General features: G+C 45.0%; 1 protein-coding gene across 1 annotated transcript in view; it reads right to left on the bottom strand.

Moving 5' to 3' along the window:
* Nucleotides 1-6,715: 6,715 nt before the first annotated feature.
* The window catches only part of EVA1C (eva-1 homolog C), a 43,677-nt gene continuing 35,619 nt past the window's right edge, over nt 6,716-14,773 (bottom strand). Inside the window, exons 6-7 of the mRNA XM_023741302.1 lie at nt 14,670-14,759; nt 6,716-7,276 (exon numbers count right to left, since the gene is read on the bottom strand). Of these exons, the coding sequence (XP_023597070.1) occupies nt 6,882-7,276; nt 14,670-14,759 (485 nt within the window). The 3' untranslated portion in view covers nt 6,716-6,881. The remainder of the gene's footprint in view (nt 7,277-14,669; nt 14,760-14,773) is intronic.

Raw genomic sequence — 14,773 nt, 5'->3', positions numbered from 1 at the left:
GACCCTATAGGACAGAGTAGAACTGCCCCATAGGGTTTCCAAGGAGCAGCTGGTGGATTCAAACTGCTGACCTTTTGGTTAGCAGCTAAGCTCTTAACCACTGTGCCACCAGGGCTCCAGATAAGAGAAAATTGACGTGAAATTCAACAAGAGCTTCGGCAACCGAGGTCCATGTAGCAACAGCTCCTTCATGAACTGGTGAATTGAAACCTTTAGCTGCCATGTCCTCTTTGGCCCCGAGAAGACAGCAATCAGATAGGCAGTACTTCTGTTCACCGAGATGGAGGAGAGGTCACTGAGGAGTAGAAATGGGGACAACAGAAGGCTGCTACGGGAGTTGGGCAAGATCAAAATGCTCCCTGCTGAGCTCAGGGAATGAAAGGCCAAGGATTCTTTTTGATCAGAACAAGGGCCTCATGAAGGTGTGAGACAGTGGAGCTATACGCTCTGTGTTGGGCCATGATCCTCAGCTGTTCGGCAGTTATGATGTAGTTTGGCAGTCGTATAATGATGTAATCACTTCCACGATGAGATCTGATACAATGATACCATGATAGGATCTGTTGTGAGCAGCTGATAAGTTGAAAGGGAGTTTCCTCGGGCATGTGGCCTGCATTCAATATAAGTGAACTCTCTGGCAAGGCTTGCAGGCTTTTGCTGGCTCTGGATCCTGCAGCTGTCTCCTGTTCATCTGACCTCTGGTTCTTGGGACTTGAGCTAGCAGCTTACCTGCCGTCTCACCTGCCGATTTTGGGATTCATCAGCATCCACAGCCTGTCAGTCAGAGGCCTCCTTTCAATCTTGGATTCACCAGCACCTGCAGCTACGTGAGTTAGGAGAAGCCTCCAGCCTGATCCACAGACTTGGGACTTTCTAGTTCTACAACTTCATGAGCCATCTCCTTTATATAGATATCTCTCTACATATATTTGGAGCCCTGGTGGTGCAGTGGTTAAGAGCTCAGCTGCAAACCAAAAGGTGTTGTTGTTAGGTGCCATCGAGTTGGTTCCAACTCATAGCGACCCTATGGACAACAGAATGAAACACTGCCCAGTCCTGTGCCATGCCCACAATCGTTGTTATGCTTGAGCTCATTTGCAGTCACTGTGTCCATCCATCTTGTTGAGGGTCTTCCTCTCTTTTGCTCACCCTGTACTTTACCAAGCGTGGTGTCGTTTTCCAGGAACTGATCCCTCCTGACAACATGTCCAAAGTATGTAAGACGTAGTCTCGCCATCCTTGCTTCTAAGGACCATTCTGGTTGTACTTCTTCCAAGACAGATTTGTTCGTTCTTTTGGCAGTCCATGGTATGTTCAATATTCTTCGCCAACACCACAATTACCACAATTCAAAGGCATCAATTCTTCTTCAGTCTTCCTTATTCATTGTCCAGCTTTCGCATACATAGGATGCGATTGAAAATACCATGGCTTGGATCAGGCGCACCTTAGTCTTCAAAGTGATATCTTTGCTTTTCAATACTTTAAAGAGGTCTTTTGCAGAAGAGTTGCCCAATGCAATGTGTCTTTTGATTTCTTGACTGCTGCTTCCATGGGTGTTGATTGTGGATCCAAGTAAAATGAAATCCTTGACAACTTCAGTCTTTTCTCCATTTCATGATGTTGCTTATTGGTCCAGTTGTGAGGATTTTTGTTTTCTTTATGTTGAGGTGTAATCCATACTGAAGGCTGTGGTCTTTGATCTTCATCAGTAAATGCTTCAAGTCCTCTTTACTTTTAGCAAGCAAGGTTGTGTTATCTGCATTAGGCAGGTTGTTAATGAGTCTTCCTCCAATCCTGATGCCCCATTCTTCCTCATATAGTTCAGCTTGTTGGATTATTTGCTCAGCATACAGATTGAATAGGTATGGTGAAAGGATACAACCCTGACACACACCTTTCCTGACTTTAAACCACGCAGTGTCCCCTTGTTCTGTCCAAACAACTGTCTCTTGGTCTCAGTATAGGTTCCTCATGAGCACAATTAAGTATTCTGGAATTCCCATTCTTTGCAATGTTACCCATAATTTGTTAGGATCCACACAGTCGAATGCCTTTGCATAGTCAATAAAACACAGGTAAACAACTTTCTGGTATTCTCTGCTTTCAGCCAGGATCCATCTGACATCAGCAGTGATATCCCTGGTTCCACGTCCTCTTCTGAATTTGGCCTGAATTTCTGGCAGTTCGCTGTCGATCTACTGCTGCAGCTGCTTTTGAATGCTCTTCAGCAAAATTTTACTTGTGTGTGATATTAATGGTATTGTTCAATAATTTCCACATTCAGTTGGATCACCTTTCTTGGGAACAGTGGATCGCTTCCAGTTGGTTGGCCAGGTAGCTGTCTTCCAAATTTCTTGGCATAGATAGATGAGTGAGCACTTCCAGTGCTGCATCCGTTTGTTGAAACATCTCAATTAATATTTCGTCAATTCCTGGAGCCTTGTTTTTCACCAATGCCTTCAGTGCAGCTTGGGCTTCTTCCTTCAGTACCATCGGTTCTTGATCATGTGCTACCTCCTGAAATGGTTGGATGTCGACCAGTTCTTTTTGGTATAGTGACTCTGTGTATTCCTTCCATCTTCTTTTGATGCTTCCTTCATCATTTAATATTTTCCCCACAGAATCCTTCACTATTGCAACTCAAGGCTTGAGGTTTTTCTTCAGTTCTTTCAGCTTGAGGAATGCTGAGCATGTTCTTCCCTTTTGGTTTTCTATCTCCAGCTCTTTGCATGTGTCATTATAATACTTTACTTTGTCTTCTAAAGCTGCCCTTTGAAATCTTCCGTTCAGTTCTTTTACTTCATCATTTCTTCCTTTTGCTTTAGCTACTCAGTGTTCAAGAGCAAGTTTCAGAGTCTCTTCTGATATCCATTTTGGTCTTTTCTTTCTTTCCTGTCTTTTTAATGACTTCTTGCTTTCTTCATGTGTGATGTCTTTGATGTCATTCCACAACTCGTCTGGTCTTTGATCATTAGTGTTCAGTGCGTCAAATCTATTCTTGAGATGGTCTCTAAATTCAGGTGGGATATACTCAAGGTTATACTTTGGCTCTCGTGGACTTGCTTTAATTTTCTTCAGTTTCAATTTCAACTTGCATATGAACAATTGATGGTCTGTTCTGCAGTTGGCCCCTGGCCTTGTTCTGACTGATGCTATCAAGCTTTTCCATCATCTCTTTCCACAGATGTAGTCAATTTGATTCCTGTGTATTCCATCTGGCGAGGTTCATCTGTATAGTCGCTGTTTATGTTGGTGAAAAAAGGTATTTGCAATGAAGAAGTCATTGGTCTTGCAAAATTCTATCATGCAATCTCTGGCATCATTTCTATCACCAAGGCCATATTTTCCAACTACTGATCCTTCTTTTTTGTTTTCAGCTTTTGCATTCCAATCGCCAGTAATTATCAATACATCCTGATTGCATGTTTGATCAATTTCAGACCGCAGAAGCTGGTAAAAAATCTTCAATTTCTTCATCTTTGGCGTTAGTGGTTGGTGCGTAAATTTGAATAATAGTCGAATTAACTGGTCTTCCTTGTAGGTGTATGGATACTGTCCTATCACTGACAGAGTTGTACTTCAGGATAGATCTTGAAATGTTCTTTTTGACGAATGCAACGCCATTCCTCTTCAAGTTGTCATTCCCGGCATAGTAGACAGTATGATTGTCCGATTCAAAGTGGCCAATACCAGTCCATTTCAGCTCACTAATGCCTAGGATATCAACGTTTATGTGTTCCATTTCATTTTTGACGATTTCCAATTTTCCGAGATTCATACTTTGTACATTCCATGTTCCGATTATTGATGGATGTTTAAAGCTGTTTCTTCTCATTTTGAGTCATGCCACATCAGCAAATGAAGGTCCCGAAAGCTTGACTCCATCCATGTCATTGAAGTCGACTCTACTTTGAGGAGGCAGTTCTTCCCCAGTCGTCTTTTGAGTGCCTTCCAACCTGGGGGGCTCATCTTCTGGCACTATATCAGACAATGTTCCACTGCTATTCATAAGGTTTTCACTGCCTAATTCTTTTCAGAAGTAGACTGCCAGGTCCCACCAGAAGCTGGGCAGTTCGAATCCACCAGCTGCTCCTTGGAAACCCTACGGGGCAGTTTTACTCTGTCCTATAGGGTCGCTATGAGTCAGAATTGACTCAACGGCAATGAGTTTAGTTTTGGTTTATATATATATATTTACATGCTGCACTGATTTTGCTTCTCTAGAGAACCCAGCCTAAGACACACTCCCTTCATTCTCTGCCATGATCTAGAATCTCTAATGACAGGTTTAAAATATGTCATCCCTGATCCCACGACCTTTTTGTCATCCCCTGCATTCTGTGGAAGGGTGTGGTCTCTGCCCAAGTCACCCCAGCCTGTCCATACTGCACCCCCTCCTACCATCCTACCACCCTCCCTCCCCTCCCACTCTTAGACGCTGACCAGTGGCGAAGGCAAAGTGGGGGAGAGGGGATGTCATCTCTGGCACACCTTCATTCTCCCCTTCCGTCCATTGAATGAGAACCTCAGGATTTCTCAGCAACTCTGCCAGTGGCCGCCATTTTGTGTGTGCTTCACTGCTGTTCAAATACCACAGACAACTCGCCAATTCGGACAGCTGGGCCAGTCGATGAGAGAAGCCTCCTCAGTCCACACCCACCCTACTCTGCTTTATGCAGATGGGCCCTTCACCCTCATGACCTGTGGACCTGAAAGAGAAACACCTTCTCTGGTATCTGTCACATTGCAGGACCCTGAGCAAACAGCTGTGGTTTCCTGATTGTGGCACGCCTGGGGCGGCGCCAGCACTTTCTTGGAGTTGGGGCTCAATACTTAACCTGTCAGACTTCTGCTTTCTCATCCACAATGTGGAGTTCACATTTGCCTGCTTGCAAGATTGATGTGATGATTAAATAAGATAAGACAGGGAGGACTCATTTGTAGTAGGCATATGAGATAGATGCAACATGATCATTTTTTATTCTCTCAGCCCCAAACCAGTTACCAATGAGTCAAATCCACCTCAGAGCCACCCCATGTGTGTCAGAGTAGAACTGTGCCCCATAGGGTTCTCAGTGGCTGAATTTTTGGAAGTAGATTACTAGGACTTTCTTCTGAGGCACCTCTGGGTGGACTTGAACCTCCAACATCTCAGTTAGCAGCCAAGTGCGTTAACTCTTTGCAACCACTCAGGGACTCCTCCCTCAGCCCCACTGGGGCAAAAAAGAAGGTTCCTTTGTTACTCTACTGCATGGCTAGGAGCCTCCTGTCCACCACAGGGCGTCTTCCAAAGGAACTCCTCCTGAGTTCTCCCACCGGGAGGCTCATTCTCCTTAATTCCTGTATCTTCCCCTTCCTCACCAGCTCCCTCCCCTCAATATGGAATAACCTCCAATGGACCACAACTACCACAGCCTCCACTAGACCAAGTCCAACACAACCAGATGGTGCCCGGCTACCACCACCGACTGCTCTGACAGGGATCACAATAGAGAGTCCTGGACAGAGCTGGAGAAAAATGTAGAACAAAATTGAAACTCACAAAAAAAGACCAGACTTACTGGTCTGACAGACTGGAGAAACCTGGAGAGTATGGCCCTCGGACACCCTTTTAGCTCAGTAATGAAGTCACTCCTGAGGCTCACCCTTCAGCCAAAGATTAGACAGGCCCATAAAAGAAAATGAGACTAAATGGGCACACCAGCGCAGAGGCAAGGACGAGAAGGCAGGAGGAGACAGGAAAGCTGGTAATGGGGAACCCAAGGTTGAGGAAGGGGAGAGTGTTGACGTGTCGTGGGACTGGCAACCAATGTCACGAAACAATATGTGTATTAATTGTTTAATGAGAAACTAATTTGTTCTGTAAATCTTCATCTAAAGCACAATTAAAAAAAAATAGAACAACCCATTTCTTGCAACTATTTGAAAGCTAACTCCACTTGATCTTTGCCCATGGGAATGCTGGGTAATCTGGTTAATTGCTTTTATCATCAGAAGGTCTGCAGTTTTGAACTCTAAACCAGGAGTTGGCAATTTTTTTTCTGTAATGGGCCAGAGAGTAAATATTTTAGGCTTTGTGGACCATACTTTATAATAATAGTTGGCAGGCCAGATCCATCCTGTTTTTGCACAGCTCTGGAGCTAAGAATGGTTTTTACATTTTAAAATGGTTAATTAAAAAAAAAAAAGAATGCATTGTGACGTGTGAAAATTAAATGAAATTCAAATTTCAGTGTCCATAAATAAAGCTTTATTGGAACACAGCCATTCCTATTCGTTTACATATCATCTGTGGCTGCTTTCACTGTACTAGAGCAAAGGTGAACAGCTGTGAAAGAGACCATAGGACCCACAAAGCCTAAAATATCTACCACCTCACCCTTTACAGAAAAAGTGCTGACCGTGGCTCTAAACAACTAATGTGATTAAAACTCATCAACCTCAAACATGTAGTGTATGAGCTCATGTTTGCCGTCCAGAGTATCACTATTTAATTCCCATATGGATATATACAGCTTCCATTTTCTCATGTGTAAAATGGGGGTACTAGTACTACCTCATGGGTTGTTGTGAGGAATAAATGACTTAATATACGAAAATCAGCTAGAACAGTTCCTGGCATTAAAAGTGCTCAATAAATGTGAACTCCAATTATGTTAATGTGCAGACATGGATTTAAATAAATACAGAAAACAAAGACTTCCTCCCCCCTAATTTATTTTGGAATGTGCTGTAAACAATTCGAAATGTCTGTTTTAACATCTTTCTGGCTTCACCAGTCTTGGATGACATGACAAATTCTCCTTCATAGAAGGTACAAGTGAAACAGAACTGGAGGGGCATTCCGGATCCTTCCCTCTTCAGAAAGTGTGATCACATCAAGATGCATCTGGTTTTCCGTAGAACTGGCTCATGTTCCTCGGAAGCGAGCTGTCCAAACCACTGTTCATCCATATTTCCTGAATGATTTGCTCTCTGCGCTCAATCCTTTCTGCTAGCTCTGCAGCCTCTATGGAACTGTAGATGGGATAGGAAGTCCTACAAAACCCTGACAGTTCTCCTGGAAGTTCAGAGTCTGAGGAGCCCTCCTCCTCGTCTTTATCCTCGCTGTCCTCCTCGGCTTTGTCACTCCCTGGCACCAGATGCTCCCTCCCCAGCTGCAGCTCGTGGAAGTCCTTGGTGCAGGACACTCTGATGGCTAAGGCACACACTGTGAGGGCCAGGCCGATGCAGACACTGGACACGAACAGCAGGGCGGCTCTCTCGGGGTGGGCTGCAGGAGGAAGAGAACATGTCAGGGCTGGGGGGAACTGTCAGTCTTCTCCAGCCCAGAGTCCCCCCCGCCACACACAGGTGGCTGCCTAGGTGGGAGGCTAATATGAAGGCCAGTCCTGGACAGCACAATGAGACCATCCACACCTTACCAATCAGATATTCCTTTTGATTTAAAAAAAAAAAAGTTTTTGAGGATATAGCGCCAATAAACCAAAAACAAAAAACCAAACTCATTGCCGTCCAATCGATTCCAACTCATAGTGACCCTATACGACAGAGTAGAACTGCCCCATAGGGATTCCAAGGAGCGGCTGGTGGATTCGAACTGCCAACCTTTTGGTTAGCAGCTGAGCTCTTAACCACTTTGCCACCAGGGCTCCATACAGCCAATATATGTACATATATAAGAAGACACAGAGCACAGGGACTCAAGAGCCAGATTCTCTGAGTTCAAACTCAGATCTGCCACTCACTAGCTACATGACTTGGGGCAAGTTATTCAACCTCTCTGTGCCTCAGTTTCCTCATCTGTAAAATGGAGATAACAGAACTGTGTTCATAGAGTTTTTATGATGAAATGAGTTAATTCATGTAAAGCTCTTAGAACACTCCCTGACACAGTACATGCTCAGTGAAGTGTTAGCTATTAGTAGTAGTAGGAGATTGTGAAGACTCAATTTATGTATAAAATATATATGTGATCTTGAGTGCTAATACCATAGGTGTTAGCAAAGCTTAATTTCTTTCTTATTTTTAGATTAGAAAAATAAATGTAAATAAAAGCTCTAGTGATTTTCCCTGCATCCAAAATTGTCTATATAACAAAAAAATAGAAATAAAGATTATGTTAATGTACATTTATGGGCCCTGGTCTTAACTCTTACATATATTTAATCCTGTGTAGAAAGGACTATTACTATCCCCATTGTATGGTTGTGTACACCTTGGGGTGTTTGTACCCACACTCTGGAAAATAACATCCAGTGGAGTCCCTGGTGGTACAGTGGTTAAGAGCTTGGCTGCTAACCAAAAGGTTGGCAGTTCGAATCCACCACCTGCTCCTTGGAAACCCTATGGGGCAGTTCTACTCTGTCTTATAGGGTCCCTATGAGTCGGAATCGACTTGACGGCAACGGATTTGGTTTTTTGGTGTTTTTAACTTCCTCGTAATATAAATCAGGAATCGGCAAATGTCTGTAAATGGCCAGATAGTAAATATTTTAGGCTTTGTGGGCTATATGGTCCCTGTTGCAACTACTGAACTATGGTGTTGTAACGCAAAAATTGTCATAGACAAAGTGGGCATGGCTATGTTCCAATAAAGCTTTATTCACAAAATCAGGAGCGAGCTGGCTTTGGCCCACGGGCTGCAGTTTGCAGGTCTCTGAGGCTGATGCCCAAGCTGAGGGCCAGAGGGGGCACCACTGCCCAAGACCAGCTGGCCTCTTCAGGCACAGCCAGGACTGGAACCCAGCCCCTCGAGGGGTATAAAGTTGTTACCACGGCGTCTCCTCAGTATATCTCAACCCCACGGATTGTCCAGGCACGGTGCCTCCCTCCCATTTCACTAGAGGTAAAAGATGAAGACTGCCCCTCCCCAGAGTCCAGACTGAGTTTAAAACCTGAGAGTTGTTGAGTTTCATGTACTGCCAAGTGACCCAACCTCTATGACCTGACGGGAGAGATCTAACTGGGACACCTTATCTTCTTGAAACCCAAAACCTCCCCATTTGGCTTCCTTCCCTTGCAGCTCAAGTCAACTGCAGAGTCATCGGACTCAAATATGTTTTTCTTTGTTACAACCGCCCCTACTGGTACAATCTCATTGTTGTCTGTAAGAGAGAGAAGTCTTAAATCAAAATTTATTTTGGCTGGTAGAAGGGTGGGGAGGGGCAAAACCAAACCAAACCTGTTGCCATCAAGTCGATCCCAACTCATAGTGACCCTATAGGACAGAGTAGAACTGCCCCCATAGGATTTCCAAGGCTGTAAATCTTTACGGAAGCAGACTGCCATATCTTTCTCCTGCAGAGCGGCTGGCTGGTGGGTTTGAACCACAGACCTTCTGGTTAGCAGCCGAGAGCTTAACCACTGTGCCACCAGGGCTCTCGGCAGGGGTGGGGACGAAGTGACAGATTATTAGGAGTGTTGTCTGTAGTGCTATTAATAACAATATATTTTTCCTAAGAAGCCGATTGCTGTCGAGTTGGACCCATCACCTCATGTGGAAATCAGGGCCTTGAGAACAACCTGTGCTAACCTGGGATTCCCAGCCTGCCCCCATCGAGGTGAGCACCCCCTTAATTCCATGTTCACTCTTCTCCTGCTTTCCTTTTAATGCAGTTTACTGCATCTCCACGGATTCCTAGAAACTTTACTAAAAGGTTAGAACATTACAGATAAGGAGCCCTGGTGGCATGATGGGTATGTGCTGGGCTGCTACTGGAAGTTGGCAGAGTTGGCAGTTCAAACCCACCCTGCATCTCTGTGGGAGAAGGACCTGGTAATCTGATCCCATAAAGATTACAGCCTAGAAAACCCTATAAGATCATTCTACTCCATCACATGAGGTTGCCATGAGTTGAAACAGACTTGATGGCACCCAACAACAGTGCTGTTTGGAACCTTAATTTTTTTTGTCTTAATAGTCTATTTCAAATATCCATCTCTATTGAGTAGATGCATCCATCCACATATTTCATTCGTTTGGAGTGCTGTATAATATTCCATTGGTTTGACTATACCATAGTTTATTCACTCAGTCTCCTGCTGACGGGCATTTGGATTGTTGCCCATTTCTGCTGTTGTGGATACTGCAGCCCTCTACATTCCTGTAAACTCCGTGGTGTACATGTGCAAACACCTTTCTTGGGCACTGACCCAGCAGGGTAATGGGTGGGTTTTAGGGTACGTGAATTTCAACTCGAGAAACAACACTGAAGTTTTCCAACGGATCCTCATCTTCTCTAGCACTTGGTACTGACAGACTTTTAAATCGTTTCCGATCAAATGGGTGTAAATTTGTATCTTAGTGGTTAAGAGCTATGGCTGCTAACCAAACGCTTGGCAGTTCGAATCCACCAGGCTCACCCTGGAAACCCTATGGGGCAGTTCTGCTCTGTCCTATAGGGTCGCAATGAGTCGGAATCAACTCCACTGGCAACAGGGTTAGTTTTTGTTTTTTTACAGCCTTGGTTTGCATTTCCTTGATCACAAATTTCTTATACATCTCTTCACATGTTTATGCATTTCCTCTTCTCAAAATGCTGGTTCTTGTCTCCCATTTTCTCTACTGGGCTGTTGTGCTTTTCCTCTTATGTATAAAAACAGGTGTATTTTCTATGTATTCTTGATAGCAGTCCTTGGACCGCATATATATTATGAATGTCATCTCCTGGTGAGAGCTTGTATTTCCACCTCGTTGATGTGTCTTTGGACCTAGATTACTAATCTGAAAACCAGGAACGATGACGCTGCTCTTCACCATCCTTCCCGCCTCCTAATGGGTCTCCTGCCTCCTCCCTTGCCCCTTTCAATCCATCTTCCCCACTGTGGCCATTGCGACCCTTGTATGTCTCTGCCTCTAGACTGTGAGGTTAGGAACAGGGTTAACGCTTTTCCCTTTTAGTTCAGAATGTTGTTGTCATTGTTTGTTGCCATAGAGTCAGTTCTGACCCCAGGCGACCCCACGTGTGCACATTTCGTTCTGGCTGTTATTTAGCCTTCGTTCATCGCAGGCTAGAGTGAAGGACTTTCACTTGATCGGTATTTTATCGGGTACGTCCTAGGGAACCTCAGAATGGTGGTCAGTAGCCTTCAAGACTCGTTTCAACCCTCAGATCCCAGGTCGGTGGCCAACACAAGCTCCAGGTCAAACTTGTTCATGGCCAAATAGGGCACCAAGAGGCCCAGGCAAGGGTCCCCCGTCCTGGACACTGCTGGTGCCGGGAGAATCCGGGCTCGGCGAGGGCCAGAGGGCCCCCCAGATGTGAGCACAAAGTCTGACAGCACTTAGGGACGTGATAATAATTTAACTTTTTGTCATGGAACCAAAGACTGGAGACCGTGGGAACTCAGGGAATTCAAATCTATGTGACAAGGTGGTGCTGATTTCCAATTGTCCTCACCAACTTGGAATGTGTTTTTATACTTCTGTGTCAGTATGAGTTTGTCTGATAGCCCGGAGTTCTTTTCATATAAAACAATGGTGCCTACCCGACTCAGAAGCAGCAGCAAACCTGCCCCCTTCTGCCTTGGCTCCTCCACCCATGGCACCCAGTTACTCCACACGGCCCAAAGTCCACGCAGGGTCTGCCAGAAGCTGAAAACACCACTTGTCACAGTCCCAAGGGGCGGGGACAGTGACAAGAAATCAGGCTTCCAAAGACCAGCCTGCAGGCATATGTGAGGTAAACACACACAGCCAGATGTCAATAAAGCGCTAAGTAGAATTTGTTGTTGTAAGTTGCCATTAAGTCAGCTCTGACTCACGGCCGTCTTATGTATAACTGAGCGAAACACTGCCTAGTCCTGCACCATCTTCATGACCCGTGGGATGTTTGAGCCATTGTTGTGCCCAGTGTGTTGCTCCATCTCATGGAAGGTCTCCCTCATTTTCACTGACCCCTTACTTTTCCAAACACGATGTCCTTTTCTAGCGATTGGTCTTTCCTGATGATGCTTCCAAAGTAAGCGAGCCAAAGTCTCGACATCCTCACTTCTAAGTCTGATTTGTTTGTTTGTCTGGCAGTCCACAGTATATTCAACATTCTTTGCCAACACCACAGTTCAGACGCATCAATCCTTGTCTTCCTGTTTCATTGTCCAGCTTTTGCCTGAAAAGACTATGGCTTGGATCCGACGTACGTTAGTCATCAAAGTGACATCTTGTTTTTTAGAGCTTTAAAGACATCTTTAGGAGACATCAAGTTCTGAGGGAAGACTGTATCAATAAGTCACTTTAGGGGCCAGTCTGCCAGGAGATAGCAGCCCATACTGAACCAGCTCATAACTGCCTTCCTAAGAACCCCCAGCACACACACGCACTTACAGACATTCACACACTTAACATGTACACACACGCATATACACACATACATACACATATATACACGTACACACATACACACACACACTATACACACATACATATGCGTATACACATACACACACATACATACACACATATCCATATGCATATACATATACATACACCCATACATACGCATATACACATACATACACACATATACACACAGACACATACACACAGACACAGACATACATTTGCATATGCATATAAACACACACGTACACATATACACATACACACATACATATGCATATACACATACATACACACACATACACACCTACGCATATACACAATATGCATATACACATATATACACACACATACACACATACCTACACATATACACATATATATACACATACATACACACACACATACACACACATATACACATACATACACACATACACACACATGTATATGCACACACACATACACATACATATACACACACATACACATACACACGACCCTCCTTTCCCATTTCTCTAATTTCATAAGTTTTCTATCAGTTTTCAGACCCCTGACCTAGATTTGATAGTAAATGTAAGGAGTAGGTCTGATTACTGAAATAAGGGTAAATTCAAACACCTCTAAGAAGGGGCCTCATTTCAGGAAAACAATCTCACAGATCATTTAAACGATCAAAAGAGAAAAGCATCATCAGACACCCTCGGGAGTCCTGTGTCCGTTCAGCCAGCCTCTGTGTTCCAACACCCAGGACAACTGTGGGTTCCCGTCTCTCTCCCCCATGCACACTGGGCTGCTGCAATGTATCAGAGCTACTTTCAGCCTGACCTGGGGAAAGGTCCTTTCACATTCAACTCGATTGTCTTAACTTTGACAATTAGCAGGGTGGGAATGAAGAGCTAGAGATGGAAACATGGAAACAGGGGTGACTGGGAAAGAGGATCCACAGCGGGAAGCCAGAACCACAGTCCTGCCGACAGGGCGAGTATGGGCGACCGTGGGCTGGTACAGCAAGCCAAGACTGTCTGCTCTATCTCCGGCATGGACATGGCGCCTTAAGCCTGTATTCTCCTTCAAGGAGCAAGCCTCAAATAGTACACTGCTATATATTATATATATTATATTAACGTGCATTTTACAAAAGCTCTCAGAGGCTCCTGTCTTCCTGAACAGAGCCGGGCATTGCTGAAACTCGCCGCTGTAACTGGCCAACGTGTGGGCCGGTCTTAAGGCGAGCCGAGGGGGTGGCGAGGAAGGACTGTGTGCGCCATCTGTCATTGACTGAAGAGGATCTGCAGCAGGACCAGTCTGCCTGCGAGCCTGGTGGCTCTGTAATTAAGAAGGGCTGAGTCTGATTGATCGTTGGGGGGTAGATTAGCAAGGGAGACCTTGGCAACCAGGAGCAGTAACACTGATGACTCAGAAAATCACTGCCTGCACAGGGCATGACCTGTTTTGTTGACTAAACCATCTCTCGGCTTATTTTTCTTCCAGTCAGGGGTGGAATTGAATAAACCTATGCCCTTCCCAAATGTTAGAGCTAGTAAGTACATTCCTCGGATTCCTGTTTTACAGCGGGGAGAATTCCTGGAGCGTTTGACTCCTCCATGTTGTTAGACGCTGTTGAGTCGGCTCCAATGCCTCACAGCCCCGCACACAGCGGAACAAAATGCTGCCCGGTCCCGTACCATTCTCACGGTTGGCTGTGGACTGGACCGGTGTGAATCACCATGGCGTTCTCCCTGGATGATCTGTTGGAAGTAAATTGCCAGACCTTTCTTCCTGGTCTTAGTCTGGAAGCTCTGCTGAAACCTGTCCATCATCACAGCAACAACCAAGCCTCCACTGACAGACGGGTAGTGGCTGCGCATGAGGTGCACTGGCCAGAAATTGAACCCGGGTCTCCCACATGGAAGGCGAGAGTTCCACCACTGACCCACCACCGCCGCACAACTTCTGAACTGTGTGACTTTATCTGTTTACCGCCTCCTTGCGTGGTTCTCTTGCTGCTAGCCTGGTTGGAACTGTACCTAAATCCAGGGCTCTTGGTTAAGCGTTTGGCTGCTAACCAAAAGGCTGGCAGTTCAAATCCACCAGCTGCTCCTTGGAAACCCTATGGGGCAGTTCTACTCTGTCCTCTAGGGTTGCCATGAGTTGGGATTGACTCGATGGCAATGGTTTTTTTTTTTTGGTGGTTCTTAGAAGACTTCAATTGCCATGTCAAACTTGAAGTCATTTTTCTTTATTATCTGAGCTTGCATATTGTCATTAAACAGTGCATTGGTTAATTAGACTTTAGTAAATCCATTAGCATTCTAGGACGTACCTCTAATGTAAGCAAATGCTGCCAGAGAGTTGCTAAAAATGACACCGTCTTTCCTCAGAACACTCGATTCACTTGGGTCAAAGTTTATACCTGTTGTGTAAAAA

This window comes from Trichechus manatus, unplaced genomic scaffold (assembly GCF_000243295.1).
Source record: "Trichechus manatus latirostris isolate Lorelei unplaced genomic scaffold, TriManLat1.0 scaffold00177, whole genome shotgun sequence".
NCBI classification, from domain to species: domain Eukaryota; kingdom Metazoa; phylum Chordata; class Mammalia; order Sirenia; family Trichechidae; genus Trichechus; species Trichechus manatus.
The sequence above is the reverse complement of the archived record's forward strand: the minus strand, read 5'-3'. Positions and strand labels throughout refer to the sequence as shown.